This window comes from Bubalus kerabau, chromosome 6 (assembly GCF_029407905.1).
Source record: "Bubalus kerabau isolate K-KA32 ecotype Philippines breed swamp buffalo chromosome 6, PCC_UOA_SB_1v2, whole genome shotgun sequence".
Classification (NCBI taxonomy): domain Eukaryota; kingdom Metazoa; phylum Chordata; class Mammalia; order Artiodactyla; family Bovidae; genus Bubalus; species Bubalus kerabau.
The window spans coordinates 78,867,196-78,888,402 of NC_073629.1; the positions used below are offsets into that span (position 1 = coordinate 78,867,196).

Genomic DNA, 21,207 nt, shown 5'->3' on the forward strand with positions numbered 1-21,207 from the left:
TAAAGAAACCATATTTGTAAGCATGTACTTAATCCATGAGGTTGAAAAAGAGTCAGACATGACTTAGCGACTAAATAACAACAATAACAGCTTAATCCAGTGACCCTGTAAAAGTGCAAAATAATTTTGAGATTCCTTAAGAAACTAATACTACAGTGGATTCTTAAATAGCACCTAATATGTACCAGGCATTATTGTAAACGTTTTACTCGTATTATCACAAATCTATGAATATGGTACTATTTTCCTCATTATGTTGCACTGAAGCACAGAAAGGATAACTTGCCCAAAGTTATATAACCAGTAAGTGAAACAGAATTCAAACCGAGACATCCAGCTCCAGAGTTCTTGCTTTTAGTGAAAGTGAAGTGAAAGTCGGTCAGTTTTGTCTGACTTTTTGTGACCCTATGAACTATACAGTCCATGGAATTCTCTAGGCCAGAATACTGGAGTGGGTAGCCTTTCCCTTCTCAAGGGGATCTTCCCAACCTAGGGATTGAACCCAGGTCTCCCGCATTGCAGGCGGATTCTTTACCAACTGAACCACAGTGAAGCCCAAGAATACTGGAGTAGGTAGCCTATCCCTTCTCCAGGGGATCTTCAAGACCCAGGAATCAAACCAGCGTCTTCTGCATTGCAGGCAGATTCTTTACCAACTGAGCTATTAGGGATGCCCTTTAGTACTGCTCTGTTAAAAATCATCTTGAGGAAAATTAGATGAATCGTCAAGCTGGGGAATGGTATGTTTTCTTGTAAAAAAAAAGAATGATTATAGAGTAATGAGAGTTATTTTTTCCTGAGATTTATAAACTGGTTCTGATGGCATGATTCTCAACTAGTGCTTCTGAAATAACTTTTCTTTTTTTTGTCCTTTTTGAGAAATATTTATTTATTTTAGCCTCACTCAGTGCTAGTTGCAGCATCTTTTTCTTGGTTGTTGTTGTTTGGCTCAGGCTGTGTTGTCCCACAATGTATGGAATTCCAGTTCTCAACCAGGGATTTTACCCATATACCCTGCATTGGGAAGTGGACCCCCAACCACTGGACTACCAGTGGAGGTCCCTGATGTATGTTTAAAGTCATCAGAACTAATTTGTTTAAACTGTATTGTTTTATGCATGTTTTAAGAATTAACCTTGTTTTATCACTATACCTTATAAGGTACTGTGTGCAAACATGATAGTTGTTATAGATATTAAAAACCTATAATCAACCTGAAACTAACAAAACATTGTAAATCAACTCTACTCCAATAAAAATTTTTAAATGAAAAATAAAACTATAATCATTTGTCAAAACCTCAGATATGCAGATGACACCACCCTTATGGCAGATAGTGAAGAGGAACTAAAAAGCCTCTTGATGAAATTGAAAGAGGAGAGTGAAAAAGTTGGCTTAAAACTCAACATTAAGAAAACGAAGATCATGGCAATGGCATCCGGTCCCATCACTTCATGACAAATAGATGGGGAAACAGTGGAAACAGTGTCAGACTTTATTTTGGGGGGCTCCAAAATCCCTGCAGATGGTGATTGCAGCCATGAAATTAAAAGATGCTTATTCCTTAGAAGGAAAGTTATGACTAACCTAGATAGCATATTCAAAAGCAGAGACATTACTTTGCCAACAAAGGTCTGTCTAGTCAAGGCTATGGTTTTTCCAGTGGTCATGTATGAAGAAGTCCAACTTCTTCACAGAGTTGGACTGTGAAGAAAGCTGAGCACCGAAGAATTGATTCTTTTGAACTGTGGTGTTGGAGAAGACTCTTCAGAGTCCCTTGGACTGCAAGGAGATACAACCAGTCCATCCTAAAGGAGATCAGTCCTGGGTGTTCATTGGAAGGACTAATGCTGAAGCTGAAACTCCAATACTTTGGCCACCTCATGGGAAGAGTTGACTCATTGGAAAAGACCCTGATGCTGGAGGGATTGGGGGCAGGAAGAGAAGGGGATGACAGAGGATGAGATGGCTGGATGGCATCACCAACTCGATGGACTTGAGTTTGGGTAAACTCCGGGAGTTGGTGATGGACAGGGAGGCCTGGCGTGCTGCAGTCCATGGGGTTGCAGAGAATCAGACATGACTGAGTGACTGAACTGGACTGAAATAACACGTTACTTAAATTATGTGTATTATTTTGAATAAAATAAAATACTTTTTATGTGGATATGTCTTTATAAAACTATATTAGGGAACATCTTGTAGATAAGTGAAATTTAATAAATTAATAATAACTGGGTAATAAAGACAGATGAATCATTTTAAGAAACTGAATATACTCACAGCTAAAAATTAATATATTGCTATTTAGAATAAAGTTAATTTAGAATGAAGCTAAAAATATAACAGAAGGCATCCATTATATTTATTAAGTAATTCTGTAAATATTTGTTGAGTATTAACTCTGTGCAGAAACTCTGTTAAAGCACTGGAGATGCAGTAGTAATTTAGTCACATGTAGGCCCTGGCCATACACTAGTTTCCTATGTGCTTTAATAAGGAAAAATAATACCATGGGAACACATAAGAGAGGGTTGTGAATGCTTCTTAGAGGAATTGGCATCTATGCTGAGTCTAAAAGAGATGAATAAGAGTTTGTCAATGTCAAGGGTAGTGATGAAGAGTATTTTAAGACAGAGAGAACTGTGGAGACATAATGTTAATTGGGTGGTAGGATGGTGGCAGGACTATCTTTGTATTCTTTCTGATTACAAAGAAAAGTCTGGGTTTGTTTGATAATTAAACTTTTGTGCATATATACTTATACAGTTGACCTTGAACAAAAGTGAGTTTGGGGTGCCAACCTTTTATGCAGTTAAAAATCTAAGTGTAACTTTTGACTACCCCAAAATTTAACTACTAATAGCCTACTGTCGACTGAAAGTATTACCAAACATGAACGGCCAGTGAACACATGTTTTATGTGTTATATGTATTATAAACTGTAATCTTACAATAAAGTAAGCTAGGGGAAAGAGAATATTATTACGAAAAATAATGAGAAAGAGAAAATACATTTATAGTCAATTCAGTTACTCAGTCGTGTGTGACTCTTTGCAACACCATGGACTGCAGCACGCCAGGCTTCCCTGTCCATCACCAACTCCTGGAGCTTGCTCAAACTCATGTCCATCGAGTCAGTGATGCCATCCAACCATCTCATCCTCTGTTATCCCCTTCTCCTCCTGCCTTCAATCTTTCCCAGCATCAGGGTCTTTTCCAATGAGCCAGTACTTCACATCAGGTGGCCAAAGTATTGGAGTTACAGCTTCAGCATCAGTCCTTCCAATGAATATTCAGGACTGATTTCCTTTAGGATTGACTGGTTGGATCTCCTTGTAATCCAAGAGATTCTCAAGAGTCTTCTCCAACACCAAAGTTCAAAAAAATCAGATCAATTCTTCAGCGCTCAGCTTTCTTTATAGTCCAACTCTCACATCCATACATGACTACTGGAAAAAACCCTAGCTTTGGCTAGACTGCCCTTTGTCAGCAAAGTAATGTCTCTGCTTTTTAATATGCTGTCTAGGTTGGTCATAGCTTTTCTTCCAGGGAGCAAGCGTCCTTTAATTTCATGGCTGCAGTCACCATTTGCAGTGATTTTGGAGCCCAAGAAAATAAAGTCTGTCACTGTTTCCATTGTTTCCCTATCTGTTTGCCATGAAGTGATAGGATCGGATGCCATGATCTTAGTTTTCTGAATGTTGAGCTTTAAGCCAACTTTTTCACTCTCCTCTTTCACTTTCATCAAGAGGCTCTTTAGTTCTTCACTTTCTGCCATAAGAGTGGTGTCATCTGTGTATCTGAATTTATTAATATTTCTCCCAGCAGTGTTGATTTCAGCTTGTGCTTCACCCAGCCAAGCATTTTGCATGATGTACTCCAAATATAAGTTAAATAAGCAGAGTGACAATATACAACCTTGTCATACTCCTTTTCCTATTTGGAACCAGTCTGTTGTTCCATGTCCAGTTCTTACTGTTGTCTCTTGACCTGCATACAGATTTCTCAGGAGGCAGATAAGGTGGTCTGGTATTCCCATCTCTTTCAGAATTTTCCACAGTTTGTTGTGATCCACACAGTCAAAGGCTTTGGCATAGTCCATAAAGCAGAAGTAGATGTTTTTCTGGAACTGTCTTGCTTTTTCTACGATCAATGGATCAACATTTATAGTAGTACTATACTGTATTTAGCAACACTGTTAAGTGTATGTCATCCATTTAACAGATGAATTGTTAGTGCCTACATCAGTATTATCTTAGATGATGCAAAATACTGTAGATGTTACATGTGTTACTTAGACATCAAAAATAAAAAGATAATATGAAAATTCATATTTTTTTTAAGTATAGTGATTTATATACTGATGACAAAGAAGTAGCAGTATAATTCCTTTATGGTAGCCTAGTGTAATTGATATGATTGCTTCAGGATAGCCTAGACTATACATGAATGAATGAATTGTTATAAAATTTCAATGGCATACAGTATTGTAGTCATATTCATAATGCTGTATTGGAAACATTTTTACCCTAAAAAAAAGCTACTTACCTGTGATGATAGGCTGATATGCAGTTCTTCAATTATGAGAGTGAGGCATACTGTATGGTAATATATAGTTCTTTGAAAGCAAAGTTATAAAACAGTAATAAAATGAATACATAATTAATTTTATATTAAATGTTCACTTATGCCTATCAAAGAAGTAGACTATTATCTACATACATTTTATACATTCGTGAAAAATCCTTTCTTAATGTTTTGGATTTCTAGGCTATGCAGTTTTTCTGTGAATTTTTTCAAATGGTTACAAATCTCCAAAAAATATTTCAATATATTTGTTTAAAAGAATCTATTTATAAGTAGACCTACACAGTTCAAACTCATTGTTCAAGGGTCAATTATAAAAGCATTTCTGGAAATGACCTGCTGTATTAATCAGCTGAAGCTGCCATAACAAAACACCATAGACTGAGTGGCTTAAACAACGGAAATTTATTTATTCGTACAGTTCTGGAGGCTGATTCATTTCCTGGGTAAGGCTCTCTTCCAGGCTTGACTGTATCCTCACATGGTGGAGAGAAAGGGCTCTTAGGTTTCTTCCTCTTTTTGTAAGGAACCCAATCCTATCAAATGAGGACCCCACCCTCCTGGACTCGTTTAACCTTAATAACCTCCTAAATGTGCTGTTTTCAAATATAATCACATATTATTAGGGGTTGCTGCTGCTGCTGCTAAGTCGCTTCAGTCGTGTCCGACTCTGTGCGACCCCATAGACGGCAGCCCACCAGGCTCGCCTGTCCCTGGATTCTCTAGGCAAGAACACTGGAGTGGGTTGCCATTTCCTTCTCCAATGCATGAAAGTGAAAAGTGAAAGTGAAGTTGCTCAGTCGTGTCTGACTCTTAGCAACCCCATGGACTGCAGCCCACCAGGCTCCTCCGTCCATGGGATTTTACAGGCAAGAAGAGTACTGGAGTGGGGTGCCATCGCCTTCCACAAATGACTTTTAGGAGAGAAGACACAATTCAGTCCATAGCACCTCACTTTAAATTTAAACGTCTTCTATTTTACATTTGAAAAAATTAGATCATCCTTAAAAACCCATAGGAGATTATAATGTAATAATACAATTTTTGAAAATTATCTCAATATGTACAAGAGCTTGTTAGCAATTGGTTCTTTTTGAGTACTTATTTTTTAGTCTGAAAATGTGATTATTGTGATTTTGCTTAGGAAGATAGAAATGTAGAGTGAAAATAGATGGCATATGGTGTTTTTTTAACCTTAATTAAAATATCATCACTTTTCTTAACACAGTTCATTAATATACATCTTTATACATTTGCCAATATTTTTATGCTATCCTCTCTTAGTTTGAATTTTTCTGGTTTTCAGGATCTTTTGGCTGTTGGCTATGGACACTTTGGATTTAAGGAGCAAAAAAGAGGATTGGCCTGCTGTTGGTCAATAAAGAACCCCATGGTAACTCGAGCAGGAATAAGATCTATTTTTATTTAATTAAATGTTGACATAATTCTCGTAAAGTAGTAGATAGTTGTATTTGATAATTAAGCAAAGTCAAGGAAGTTTTATCATGTAAGACTGTATTATCTTTGGTTTAAATCTGTAACAATTAAATAATTAAAACTTATTCTGATACTTTATAGGATAAAGTAAATTCACTACTATGTGCTGTTAGATCTGATGATCCAGGGCTGAACCATTATTGTATATCACTGCCTGTTATAAAGAAAAATATTTGCAAATGCAAATATTAAAAATTGTTTCATTTACTATTGGATTGTTTTTCAGTATATGAATAACTCATCACTTTATAAGATAGATTTGTGTTATCCTCAATAGATGTAAAATAGATTCATATAATATTTTACTGTTATGAATTTTTAAAGAAAATGAACAAGAATCAGTTATTTTTTTTGCTAAATAGCTCTAGTCAATCTGTCACTTACAGGTTTACCTTTAGGTTTTTTTGTGTGTGTGTGTGTGTTTTTTATTGCACCATGCGGGATCTAAGAACCCTGATCAGGGATCAAACCTGCACCCCTTGCAGTGGGAGCAGAGAGTGTTAACCACTGGACTCCCAGGGAGGTCCCTTTACCCTTAGTTTTTACTTTACAACAGAAATGTAAAGTGGACTACTTTAAAAAGATCAGAAAGGCATACAAAAATAATTGGAGTTCTTATAAATAACCCTCGTCTGTTAGGAAGTTGGGTTTATATAGCCTAAAAGAAAGGAAGAAGCAATTCTAAACATGTGGAAGGATTGACAGGATTCATCAACAGCAAGTTGTCTTCTTTTCCACGTAGGTTGTTAGAAACAAGAAAGGATTTGAATTGGACATTCAAACAAAACAATAAAACTCTAGTCAGAGTTGTAGAAAAGAGTAACTTAGAAAGTTTTAGAGCTTCTTCTATCCTTATTTAGAAATGATTGGATAATACAAGCATTAGAAACAGATACTGGGAGATAGGAATATATGCAGGATAATTTATTTGGTGGCTATTAAGGGAGGCCTGGCGTGCTGTGATTCATGGGGTCGCAAAGAGTCGGACACGACTGAGCGACTGATCTGATCTGATCTGATCTGATTTGTATTTTTAAGAATGCAGACCTGTGATGGAAAATCCTGTTAGAAGATTACCCAAAATGATAATTACTGTAGAGCTACATGCTGTATTTTGCAAAATTACTGAGCAGATTCATCAAAATAAAGGAAATGAACCGATTGAGGTTTTGTTCTCATGTATATAGGAAGTTAGGAGTAACTGAATGTAGGTTAACTCTCCTCACATCCCCACTGCCATCTGCCTAGTCTTTAGTCACTATCACACCCTCCTGTACTGTGGTCTATAAAACCAAGTTTAAATTGTGATGTAATATATATTTTTTATTCAGTGGCCAGAGCGTACTTACCAGAGTCCATATGGAGTTACTGCTGTGGATTTTTCAATCGGCTCGCCTAACCTTTTAGCAGTTGGCTATCACAATGGCACTATTGCAATTTATAATGTACAGAACAACAGTAACCTTCCAGTTCTGGATAGTAGGTGAGAAAAGCCAAGAATTAGATAAATATACAACATGTACTTTTTTGGGGGAGAAGAAAAAATTAATGTTATTTAGTTTTGAGTGAATGTTTATACTGTTATTGAAAGTGATACCATTATCTTTCAAACATTTGATAATTCCTCATAACGTCTCTCCAACTGGAATGCTCAGCTTTAACATCTCTTTATCATCTTTTCTGCCTGCTCACCAACAAACTTCTTTTGGTGTATGCTGCTGCTTTTTAAAAAGCTAAAATTTTTTCCAGCTTTATTGAGGTATAATTGACAAATAAAAATTGAGTTTATTTAGGTTGTACAACATGATTAAGTGTACAATGTGATGATTTAATATATGTATACATTGTGAAATGATTAATGCAATCAAATTAATTAATGCATCCATAATCTCACATACCTGGAGAAGGAAATGGCCATCCACTCCATTATTCTTGCCTGGAAAATCCCAGGGACAGAGGAGCTTGGTGGGCCATAGTCTATTTCATCACAAAGTGTCAGACATGACTTAGTGACTAAACAACAACAACAACCTCACATAGTTACCATTTTTTTGGGGTATGGTAAGAACACTTAATATCTACTCTTTTAGCAAATTTCATGTATGTAGCATAGTATTATTAACTATAATCACCATGATGTGCATTAGATTTCAAAAACTTTCATTTTATAAATGAAAGAAATAATTAATGTGACATATTGAGAAAATAAAAAAAGTTTAAGGTGGAAGAGATCTAAAGATACCTTAAGTTTTTATAATAAACCTGATATTAGTGGAGCAAAAATGAGGTCATATATTCATATTAGTGTTTGAATAAACTTCAGAAGAACTGGAAATAGCCTTTAAAGCAGGTGTTTTTTAGCTTAATTTTGAAATTATTTGCATAGTTTTGTAAGTGTGAGCCTTGTGTTTATTTCTGGGCAGAAGATTCGTAACTTTTACCAAATAATCAAATATATCTAGATTTAAAAGTATTCAGCCCTATTGCTTTGGAGGATTCACATAAAAAATCAAGAGAGTCAGTACTAGGAACAAAGCAACCCATTAATCAGACAGGAAAGTAGTAATCTGAGAAGTGATTTTAATTTTTCAGAAAAAATTTAAATCTCAGCCTTAGAGAGAATCAAGCCAGTGGACAATGCTGAAATATAAGAAGAAGGGTGAAGTAACTATTTACTCGAATAGGACTGAAATGACTTACTTATTTAAACTATGAGAAATATCCTTGTAAAAATGGAGATACTTATATTCAGTGTATCTAAATAAACTAAATTTACACAACTAGGAAAAAGTAAGTGAATAGAGTAAAAGGAGTAGATTCTTAAAGAAATATTTGCTTTTATATTCCTATTATGATAGCAATAAAATTTTATTTTTTGTAAGAAATGAGAAAAACATCAGTGAATATTAGAAAAGTGGTTTTTTTCCCCCTGATTTTAAAAATATTTAAAGTTGAAGTCCAGTTCAGAACAATAAAAGCATCATTAGGGCGTTGTCCTTATCACTTAGTATTACAAGTCTTTTTAAAAATTATGATTTTCTACTTAGTGATTTTCCTTGTTTTAGTGAATCACCTCAAAAACACTTGGGACCTGTATGGCAACTGCAGTGGATAGAACAAGATCGAGGGACAACAGGTGATGACAAAAGAGAAATACTAGTTTCTATATCAGCGGATGGAAGAATCTCTAAATGGGTTATACGGAAAGGACTGGACTGTCATGGTAAAAATAAATAAATACACTCTCACTCTTTCTCTCTCTCACACACACACACACACCACCACACACAAATTATCTTTCTTTTGTTATGTGCTGAATTAAAAATTCCTAGTGAACAATGTATAAAAGGTGATAAATTTAGGTTTGACTAAATAAGAGAAAAACTGGGCTCGATCATTTTGCTAAGCATCTAACTGGTATTTGCTTATATTAACCTAATGACATGCACAGAATGGCAGAACTCATATTGTTTGCAGAAGGGACATATTATATCTACAATATTCTTTCACGTGGTAGATAAGCTATCTATTTTTTCTTTAAAGATTTGATGCGCTTGAGGCGAACGACTGCTAGCACCAGCAAAAAAGGAGGGGAAAAGGAAAAGAAAGGTGAAGCTTTGATATCTCGACAGGCTCCTGGAATGTGTTTTGCTTTTCATCCCAAGGTAAGTTATTTCAATACAACTTCTATTCCTTGAAGTGTATTAAGATATAAGGCTGGGATTTCCCTGGCAGTCCAGTGTTTGAGATTTCACTGTCCAAGGCAGGAGGTGCAGATTCGGTCCCTGGTCAGGGAGCTAAGATCACACATGGTTCGTGGCCAAAAACAAAGATGAAAGGTTAGCATGTTAATAAATATTGTGCCTTGTAAGCAGAAAACTAACAAACTTAGGTATTAGCCTAGGGTGAAATGGCACTTTCCAGTTGGCTGTCCTTCATCTGCATTTTAGAAGAAAGGCCTGTTTTTTCTGAGCAACAATAGAAGGATTATCTACTCAACTGCTCATTTTAACTTGAATGCCCCACCTTGCCCCTCTTGGGTACTCTCCTGCTCTATCATAGTGACAGAAACCAAATCCACTATATAGTCTTCCATATCTCACTGTGAGTGGTGACTCTCATGATTCTGGGGATTGGGAAGACCACTTCAGATTATGCCTATCAAGACCAAAATGAAATCAGAGCACTGTTAGTAGAGTTCTGCTTTTTTAATTCTTTTTACCTGGAGGCTCTTTGGAATCAGAAAATTCAGCCACTGTGACTCTTACAAGAAAACATTTCCTATATATTTTCTATTATATGTAATATGATCATCTCTTTAATGATACCATTATTCACCTACTTATGCAAACCAAAACTTGAGTTCTTACTCTATTCTACTCTATCACCCAAATGATATTTAGGTTTTATCATCCTACTTCTTTTAGTCCAAGCCTACTATTCATATAGTTCAGGCTTTTACTATTTTTCACTTTTATCACTGTGTGATATCACTGTGTGTCACTCAATTGTGTCTAACTCTTTGTAACCCCATGGACTGTAGCCTGCCAGGCTCCTCTGTCCCTGGGACTATCCAAGCAAGAACACTGGGGTGGGTAGCCAATCCCTTCTCCAGAGGATCTTTCCTGACCCAGGGATGAAACCCTGGTCTCCTGTATTGCAAGCAGATTCTTTACCTCTGAGTCACCAGGGAAGCCCTTTTATCACTGCAGTCATATATTCACTGCATTCATTCTCAAATTCCTATAATCTGCTTGTCACCTTGACTCTAGAAGAGTGGTTCTCAAGGTGGGCAGGGAGGGGAGTACTTTCCATCAGGGACATTTCACAATGTCTTCTTCAGATATTTTTGGTTGTTGAAGCTGTGGGAGGTGGGATGTAGGGAGGAGAGTTTTATCTAGTGAGCAGAGTCCAGGAATGCTGCTAAACACTCTACATTGCACAAGACAACCACCATCCTTTCCCCACCCAAACAAAGAATTAGCTGGCCAAAACATCAATATTGCTCCTTTGATTTCTTCTTTGATAAAGCATGTTATTTAGTTTCCAAATATTCACATTTTTTCTAAGCATCTTTCTGTTGGTTTCTAATTCAATTCCATCATGATCAGAGAGCAAACTTTTTATAAACTGAATTCTTTTGAATTTATTGAGATTTGTTTTAGAGCCTAGACTGTGATGTTTACTTGTAAATATTCCCTGTATATTTGAGAAAAGTGTATATTCTGCTACTGTTGGGTGAAATGTTCTGTGAATATCAATCAGGTTATGTTGGTTGATGATATTGTTCAAGTTCACTATATCCTTCCTGATTTTCTGCCTGTTTCTTCCATGATTTATTGACAGAAAGGTATTGAAGTGTCTGACCATAATTGTGAATTTGTCTTTTCTCCCTTTAAAATTCTATCAATTTTTTCTTTATGTATCTTGAAGCTTTAAGTACATAAGTGTTTAGAATTGTCATGTTCTTTTGATTAATCGATTTCCTTATTATACAATGACCTTATTTATAGCTGGTAACATTCTTTACTCTGAAATCTACTTAGTCTGACATTAATGTAGCCACTGCACCTTTCTTTTAACTAATATTAGCACAGTTTATCATTTTACATTCTTTTACATTTAACCTATTTATGTCTTTATATTTAAAGTATGTTTCTTATAGGGAGCATATTGTTGAATTTTGCTTTTTTATCCAGTCCTAGAATCTCTGACTTTTGTGATATTTACACAGTTTACCTTTAGTTTGATTGTTGATTTAGTTTGGTTTGAGTCTGTCATCATTCTTGACTAATTTATGTTTGGGAAGAGATGCGAAACATATTTGACCCCTTTGTCTGGAGGTAGGACTCTGAAGGGCTATCTCAGCTCCAAAGCTTATTATAGGTTGGACTGAGCACTCTGTTGCAGCTACATCGTAGTTTAACTTAAATCTCTACCTGTTCCTGTTTCCCTCAAAGAGGTTGTTTCTGAGAGAACTTCCCAATAAACCTCTTGCATGGAAATCTCAGTGTTAGGTTTATATACTGAGGAACCCAGCTTTAGACAGCAACCTTGAGGAGCTCTAGAGAAAGACGTTTATCTGTGTGCTAAGTTGTTTCAGTCACGTCCAACTCTTTGTGACGCTATGGACTGTAGCCCACCAGGCTCCTCTGTCCATGGGATTCTCCAGGCAAGAATACTGGAGTGGTTTGCCATACCATCCTCCAGGGGATTATCCCAACCCAGGGATTGAACCCACATCTTTTGTGTCTCCTGCATTGGCAGGCAGGTTCTTTACCATTGATCCACCAGGGAAGCCCAGAGAAAGATGACCTACTTATAAATACTACTGAGATAATCATTGTTCACATATAAAAAAGGAATTAGATCCCTACCCCTTTATATGCAAAAACTTTTAGAAGAAAATATGGGAGAATATCTCTATGACTTCAAAGTAGGAACAGTTTCTTAAAACACAAAATCCTAATTATGTAAAATATATAATACCAGCTACATTAAAATGAGAACTTTTTTTTTTTTTTTACTAAATGACACTAAGAGTTTGTAAAAAAAAGAAAAATAAGCTGTATGCTGGGAGAAGATTTTTGCAACCTAATAATAGACAAAGCATATGTAATAGAATATATTAGGAACTTATTCAAATGAATATGAAAAAAAAAGATTATTAGTAAAATGGTCAAGAAATATGAACAGAAGAGGAGATTCAATTGGCCAATAAACATAAAAATGTGCTCAACTTTGTTAATATCCACATAAATGAAACTTAAAACCATTCAGTGTAAGTTAATACCTAATAGGATGGCAAAATCTAAGATTTCTGATGTAACCAAACTGTTGAAGAGAATGTGTGTCAAAAGGAACTTTTATATACTGCTGAATGTAAATTGGTAATACTACTTTGGGGGAAAAATGGACTTTATTTTGTAATTTAAACTACATAAACCCCCATGATCTAGTAACTGCATTCTTAAGTACTGATATATGCTATAGCAATGTGTCTCAGATTTCAGGGTTCTTATAACTTACCTGGGAAGCTTGTTAAAATGATTCTGATTCAGCAGGTCTAGGGCAGGGCCTGACATTCTGCAGTTCTAGAAACTCCAGTACTTTGGCCACCTCATGTGAAGAGTTGACTCATTGGAAAAGACTCTGATGTTGGGAGGGATTGGGGGCAGGGGAGAAGGGGACGACAGAGGATGAGATGGCTGGATGGCATCACTGACTCGATGGACGTGAGTCTGAGTGAACTCCGGGAGTTGGTGATGGACAGGGAGGCCTGGTGTGCTGCGATTCATGGGGTCGCAAGGAGTCGGACACGACTGGGCAACTGAACTGAACTGAACTGATAAATACTACCAGGTGGTGCTGACTCGACATAGCTCCACATAGAGCCCTGACTTTCAGACTTTCTGACTATAATTTCAGTATAGAAAACACATTTTAAATCCCTATATGGTACATACATCTGAGATGTCTGAGACTCCGTCTAGTTTAATCTCTCATTCTCAGCAAGAATCATGTTCTTGTTAAGTCATCTGTCTTCTTTTTGACTAATTCTAGTGAAACGATACTGTTTCCCTGGACTGTTAGCTCTCTTGTCAGGTAGCTTTAAATGTTTGAAAGTTTCTTTCTCATTTTAAGTGAATGTTTGTCCATGTAATTTCTAGATAGGATACTAAGTTCTACACTCTATTTTAGCAAAGAAAAGAATCTGTATTTTCTTTGCACAGCCATCCTTCAGGGAGTTTAATTATTATAAAATCATGATCTAAAGAAAAAGACAACAGTTGTCTATAAGATAGTATTTCTAGTTTTGGTTCTTGACTTATTTTAAGAAATCTTGAATTTTGTCTTCTGTTTAGCACATTTACTAATACATCACAAGTTAATGCATTTTGATTTTTGTGTTTAGGACACAAATATCTATTTGGCTGGTACTGAAGAAGGTCATATTCACAAGTGTTCCTGTTCATATAATGAACAATATCTAGATACCTACAGAGGACATAAGGTTAGTTTTAATTACAGTAGGTATGGAAAATTTTGTCTTGTTATATTGCTGAAAAAACAGTATCCTTAGACACAGTATTTTTATGCAATAATTTATAACTTCAGATTTAAAAATACAAGCTTGAATTTGTATATAAAACACCCATAGTATGCGGGGCTTTTAATTTGGCTTCTGGATATCCCTGATTTCTTTTCATAAGTTATTAGGTCACAATTTTTGCTTCTAAAAGACTGCTGATTTAACATGCTGATCTCAAAGTAAAACTGACTCTACATTTTAAAATGCTAGTTCCTACCATGTTTTCTTCATTTTCTCCTTTATTTTTGTTTATTTTTCTTAATATTCCTAAATATTTTAAAATACTATAGTATATATTAATATTTAGTAAGTGCTGTAGCAACTATATTTGTATGCTTCTGTATGCCATAATTTAGGGAAGAGATTCAACTTTGACCTAGTATTCTTAGCTAAGATAATACTTACACAATAATGCATGGTGTATAAAGCTTTTAGAAATCTGAGCATTTTAAGTTTGTTGGTCAAATTTAAAGTATAAGACATTAGATACTACTTACTATGTATTTTAATTTATTTTTCTAATTCTAGGGACCAGTGTATAAAATAGCATGGAACCCATTTTGCCATGATGTTTTCTTAAGCTGTTCTGCTGACTGGGGTGTTATTATATGGCAACATGAGAATCTCAAACCATTTTTGAGTTTTTATCCAACTACTTATGTTGTTTATGATATTGCCTGGTCTCCAAAATCATCCTACATATTTGCAGCTGCAAATGAGAGCAGAGTGGAGATTTGGGACCTTCACATCAGCACGTAAATATTAACATTTTTCTTGAAGATAATTGTAGATAATAAAAGTAGAAGATAATTGCAGTTCTATCTAAATGATGCTTGATGGTTTTGACATTGGTTAGAGAGAACTGTAGTTACTTTAAAACAAGTAATAGTTCACACTGTGAGAGTCCTTTATGAATAAAGTGATGTGCCAGGATAATATATTAATTACCTACATCATATGTGTTACTAGTTTAAAAATATTTGAATGAAAATGGGTTACTCTATCTCCTCAATTAAAAAAAAATTTATTTATTTATTTGGCTGCATCAGATGTTAGTTGTAGCATGTAAGATCTTTTAGTTGTGACATGCAAACTTAGTTGCGATATGTGGGATCTACTTCCCTGACCAAGGATTGAACCTAGGTCCCCTGCATTGGAAGCATGGAGTCTTAGCCACTGAAACACCACATAGTCCCTCATCAAATTTTTATAGACTGATATAGGATATCTTAACTACCTTGAATTCTTTGTCATTGTCTGGTTTATGGAAGAATGCAGAGAGGCACTTTTCTAATTGTTCTTAACTGAAGACCTTTTATTAGTAAGATAAAGAAAGGGAGCAAAATAAGTATTTTTTTTATGATATTTACTTATTCTCTTACCTCATTTTATAACATATTTGAAGAAACATGCAGTTTAATTAAAATTTTTTTCTTCAAGTGTTACATCAAAGTTATTAGAGGGCCATAGACCATCCTTTTTAATATGAAAGTTTATAAAGTGCTGGAATTGTGTTTAATGATTCTACTTCTTCAATCATTATTTCAATATTAGAAAATATTGTAGACCTTTAGGCAAGTTATTAAGGAAGAGAAGCATGGAAATACATTCTTGTTTGAAATAAATGATATAAAATTCAATGGGTTTATTAATACTTGCAAATTTTTTCCTAGAGATTAATAGTTCAGTAACTTTAAAATTTTTTCACCACTCATTCTATAAAACAATTTGAACCAAAAACTCAAGGAGTACAACACAAAGCAATATATTTTTGTGTATGAGATGACTAACGTAGAAAGTGGTTACTTAAAGGAGTGTCATCTCTGATTTTTTTTTTTTTTTCCTAGTAAAATTGTAATTCCCAGACAAACTTTCTTCAGAAGAAGTATGCAAGTTACTGCTTCTTTTATAAGAATGTCAATGGATTGCTTTGGATGAGTAAGAGTAGAGAAGGTTCTTGTTTAGAGAACCTTGGAACAAGGTTCTAAATCTTGTTCAAATTCACTTATGGTCTAGGGATTCATTTGGATCAAAACATCCTTCCCTTAAAAGACATTTATTATTTAAGAAGTTGTACTAGGGATCCTCAGAGAAACTGAACCCATAAAATAGAGATGGTGGGAGGAAAGGAGAGAGAAAGAGAGAGAGAGATTTTAAAATATTGGCTTATATGATTGTGGGGCCTGGCAGTTCCCAAGTTGACAATGTAACAAGCCAGAATTTCCATCAGGGGTGTCCATGTTGCAGTCTTGAGTGCAAAGGCAATATAGAGGCAGAAATTTATTCAGTTTCGAGGACCTCAGTCTTTTCTTTGAAGGCTTTCAACAAATTAGATGAGGCCAACTCACGTTGTGAAGGATAATTTGCTTTATTCAAATTCTACTGATTTAAGTTAATCATATCATACCTTCACATCAGTGTGTAGACTGGTGTTTGACTAAACAACTGGAAACCACAGCCTAGCCAAATTAATGCATAAAATTAATCATCACAGGAGTTTAAAGTATGAGTTCACATCTTAATTGTGAATACTTTAATTTATTTCATTGAAATTAGTTTATTGAAAGAATGAAAGCTTTGATTGAATAAAGGGTGAGAAGTACTTATTCTGCTTTTGGAAACACATAAAGATGCTTTTAGTTTTTGTTACATGAAATCACAAATATCTCAGGCTTTTCTTAGTCTGTATGTAAAAAGAACATATTAACAATAACTAAATTTACAAATATAATATCTCATTACAGTTTGGACCCTCTGATTGTCAATGTTGCTAACCCTGGAATCAAGTTCACAACTGTTCTTTTTGCTAAGCAAACAGATTGCCTTCTGGTGGGAGATAGCGATGGACAAGTTGCTGTATATGAATTAAAAAATATGCCCACTACTTTGGATTCTAACAGGGTAAGACTTGAAAGTCAAAATCTTATGTCATTTTATGATTTTATTCAGCTGTAGTTTTGTGTCATACAAGAGATTTACACTTCTCAAATATCTGAAGTGTGGCACAGTGGAAAGATATATATAAGTCCCAAAGTGGCATGGTGCCTAGTAGGCTTATTTTATTTGAGCTTCACAGTCTTTATCTGTTAAATGAAAACATGGTTCTTTATTTTTAAAAGTAAATAATGTTGTTGAGCAGAATAATTATAAATATTATATGAAATAATTTAAAACTGTCCCTAGTTTATGGTTGTGACTGTTCTCTGCAAATATTCAAAGACTTTTACAAGGTATAATATTTTTATTTATTTATTTTTGTCAAGAAAGTAGAATTTATGGGTAAGCATGAGTAAGGAGTAAGCCATGAGCAGCGCCAAAGCTTTCATGAGTGCAGGACCCATTTGTCAGAGGGCCACGATTAGGGATATATTTGACCCTACAGCCATCTAAATGAGCCGCTTTTCTACCATCATGTTTTCACATTCACCTGCATTAAACTTAGTAAATCCCCACTTCTTGGAGATATGGATCATCTGGTGGCCAGGGAACTTGAACTTGGCTCTGAGGAGGGCCTCAATCACACGCTTATTGTTCTGCTGTTAGGTGTGGATGGCTGTATGACTCTGGCCATTGCTCTCAGACACCAAACATACCTGTCTGGAGCCTAGGCAGAACAGCATGCCAGTCATGAAGGTCCAGTAGAAAGAGTTGTCTCCAAGATCCCTTAGGCAACCTGTACAGGCAATAGCCAAGGAGACTGCTGTTTGCAGAGATTGCACACTGGGGCCCTGTGAGGAAGAGCACAGCCAGCCTAACTGGCTGCAAAAAGAAATAATATTTTTATTTTTAAATTTTTTTGGAAATAATATTTTTAGATGTTATCTGGTGTTCCTAAGGTTGCCATTTGTTTCTACTGGTTTGACATTATCCTCTTCCCTAACTCTGATCTTCAGCTATCAAAGCTTTGTTATAAAACTTTGACAAGTAAATCAGCATCACTAGATGCCCACTATTTTTAATATTATATATATATTTTTTGCTTATTTGTTGTTTAAAAGTTTTTTAATTGAAGTAAATTTGATTTATAGTGTTCAATCACATAGTGATTTGGTATTTTTATATATTATACTTAATTTAAAGTTATTATAAAATATTGGGTATATTCCCTGTGCTATACATTATATCCTTGTATCTTATTTATTTTATACCTAGTAATTTGTACCTCATAATCCCCTTCCCTTATCTTGCTACTCTCTCCTCCCCTCTCCCCACTGGTAACAACTGGTTTGTTCTCTGTATCTGTGAGTCTTGTTTCTATTTTGTTACGTTCACTCATTCATCTTCTTTTTTGATTTCCCATATAGATGAAAACATATAGTATTTGTCTTTCTCTGACTTACTTCACTAAGCATAATACCCTCCAAATACATCCATGTTGTTGCAAATTGCAGAATTTCACTTTCTTAAAATTTCTGGGTAATATTCCATTGTGTATATATATGTGTGTATATATACATGTATATATATGTATGCTGCTGCTGCCAAGTCGCTTCAGTTGTGTCCGACTCTGTGCGACCCCATAGACAGCAGCCCACCAGGCTCCCGTCCCTGGGATTCTCCAGGCAAGAACGCTGGAGTGGGTTGCCACCTCCTTCTCCAATGCATGAAAGTGGAAAGTGAAAGTGAAGTTGCTCAGTTGTGTCCGACTCCTAGTGACCCCATGGACTGCAGCCCACCAGGCTCCTCCGCCCATGGGATTTTCCAGGCAAGAGTACTGGAGTGGTTCGCCAGTGCCTTCTCCATATATATGTATATACATGTATATATATATACACACACACTATATAGATGTCCATTATTTTCAAGATAGCTTTTCAGTTTTTTTCTGTTTATGTTTAGATTTCTAGTTTAAGGAATGATCTGGTAAATATTACCATGAATATATCAACATGTTAACAATATTAAAAATATACACGAATCAATAAGAAAAAACACTAAGACTCCAATAGTAGGATGAGTGAGGTCAGGAACAGTTCATTCACAAAATATGGCTGGTAAATATATTTTAAAATTTAACCTCATTAACAAAAAATATTTCATTAAGTTAAATGAAAAGCACTCATTTAATAGAATTCTCATATATCACATTAACAGAAATTCTTTTAATTGGACTGCTTATTACTGACAGACATTTGGTAAGATAGGCCCTCTCTTATACTGACAGTTGAAATAAAAATTAGTGTAAGTTCTTTGGGAGCAATTTGGCAATCTGAACCAGAATTGTTGACTTTTGGAACTCTATCTTACAGAAATATTCATAAAGGCAATCTAAGAAATTATAGCATGTTTTGTGATAGGATGAGAAAAAAAAGAAAAGGAAAGAAAAAAAAGGAAAAGGAACCAATCTAAATATCCAACCAGAGGGAAATATGACTAGGCAAGTCAGAAGTGCTGATTAGATCTGGGTTACATGTAAGAGGTGGAGTTTTACCCCAGCCATATGGACTATAAATATTAAACAAACAAGCAAACAGAAAATACTTACATACATACATACTAGCTTGCTTGGGACTTTGTACACGGTTTGATCCTCTACCCACTTCAAGTCTTTGCTCAAATGTGAATTTCTTAGTGAAGTCTTCCCTGGCCACCTTATTTAAAATTGCAGCCTCTACTCTCCCCCACACTCCCTATTCAATACTCTTCCATGACTAATTTTCTTAATAACACTTGTCTTTGTGTGTGTGTATGTGTGTGCGTGCACGCGTGCGCTCAGTCACTAGGTGGTGTCCTGTTCTTTGACACCCCAGGGACTGTAGACCGTAAGGCTCCTCTGTCCATGGAATTTCCCAGGGAAGAATACTGGAGTTTTGATTGATTGATTTTGTTAATTGCCTATCTCCCATAGCTAGATTATAAGCTCTACATAAACATTGAATTTGTCTCTATTGTTCTGGGCTATGTCTTAGTACAGTGTCTGGCTTACGGTAGTTATCAATAAATGTTTTTTTAATAAATATGCATTGAAAAGCTAGAGAAAAAAAATCACATATTAGAAGCATTGTTTCTTAGAGGTAGGACCATAAGTGAATTTTAGTCTTATACTTATCTGTTTTACAAGTCATTATAGTACATTAAGTAATTGTTTAAATGCATTGGTCTCCTTACAAAATAGTTTGAGTGTGCTCTGAGGAATGCATCTCTAATGCCTTATTTTTTCCATGATATAAACTATTTTAATATTTTCATTGTCTCACACATTCATTGAGTACAAGATATTTTAACAGAATGGGGATATTTGTGCTCATAGTGAACCTTGTTTAAGATATACAGCTCAACAGCCAAAAGAAATTAAAAGAGAATTCTATTTAAGTATTCAAAGAAACATTAAAATGAATCCAAATATATAGTTCACAGTATTCCTTTTGCTTCTTCCACCCATAGCTCTCAAATCCTAAATATAAACTCAAGGCCTGAATCCATCCTTTTTTGTCTCTGTAATTCAATGCTAAGAACTTGTCCACAAGCTCTGAACTGGGGGCAGTGGGGAAGGGGGGTTTGAATTTTTTCAAAATTTTTATTAGTATGTGTTGGTGTAGTGGTTGGAGGGAAATCTGTAAGCATTAGCATGTCGATTCTTTTCATCACGTATTTTTATCTAGTACCTATCAAATGCTACAATAATTTGTCAATATAAAGTATAATATTTGTATACACGTCTTTCTTACTAATTTGAGCTGTTTGAAACTTTTATATTCAAGTATCTAGCATAGCACTAGCACATAATAGACATTCAGCAAATGTTGAATAAATGTGTGAATGAACAAACCTACAGACAAAAGGCATATGGTTTCTAAGAAAGAAACAACATATGCTTAAGAAACACAATCGGGTAATAAAATAATAAACAAACTCCTATAGGAACACAGAGCAGGAAAATAGTTGACTTTTGAAAGGAGAATAGGAAGAAGAAAAAGAAAAAATAAGAATGCTCTGGGGAAGGCTTTCACACAGGAGACTGAATTTCAACAATGTTTTAGAGGATCAGGATTTTTCCTGTAGACAAGAGAGTAGAACTGTTATTCTAG

General features: G+C 35.2%; 1 protein-coding gene and 1 pseudogene across 1 annotated transcript in view; one reads left to right on the forward strand and one right to left on the reverse strand.

Annotated features, from left to right (window-relative positions):
* DNAI4 (dynein axonemal intermediate chain 4) overlaps positions 1 to 21,207 on the forward strand; it is a 99,249-nt gene that overhangs the window by 69,905 nt on the left and 8,137 nt on the right. The window contains 7 exon segments of the mRNA XM_055585554.1: positions 5,897 to 5,983; positions 7,419 to 7,570; positions 9,153 to 9,310; positions 9,631 to 9,752; positions 14,003 to 14,101; positions 14,708 to 14,934; positions 16,924 to 17,080. Of these exon segments, the coding sequence (XP_055441529.1) occupies positions 5,897 to 5,983; positions 7,419 to 7,570; positions 9,153 to 9,310; positions 9,631 to 9,752; positions 14,003 to 14,101; positions 14,708 to 14,934; positions 16,924 to 17,080 (1,002 nt within the window).
* On the reverse strand, positions 17,826 to 17,944 carry LOC129656681 (uncharacterized; annotated as a pseudogene).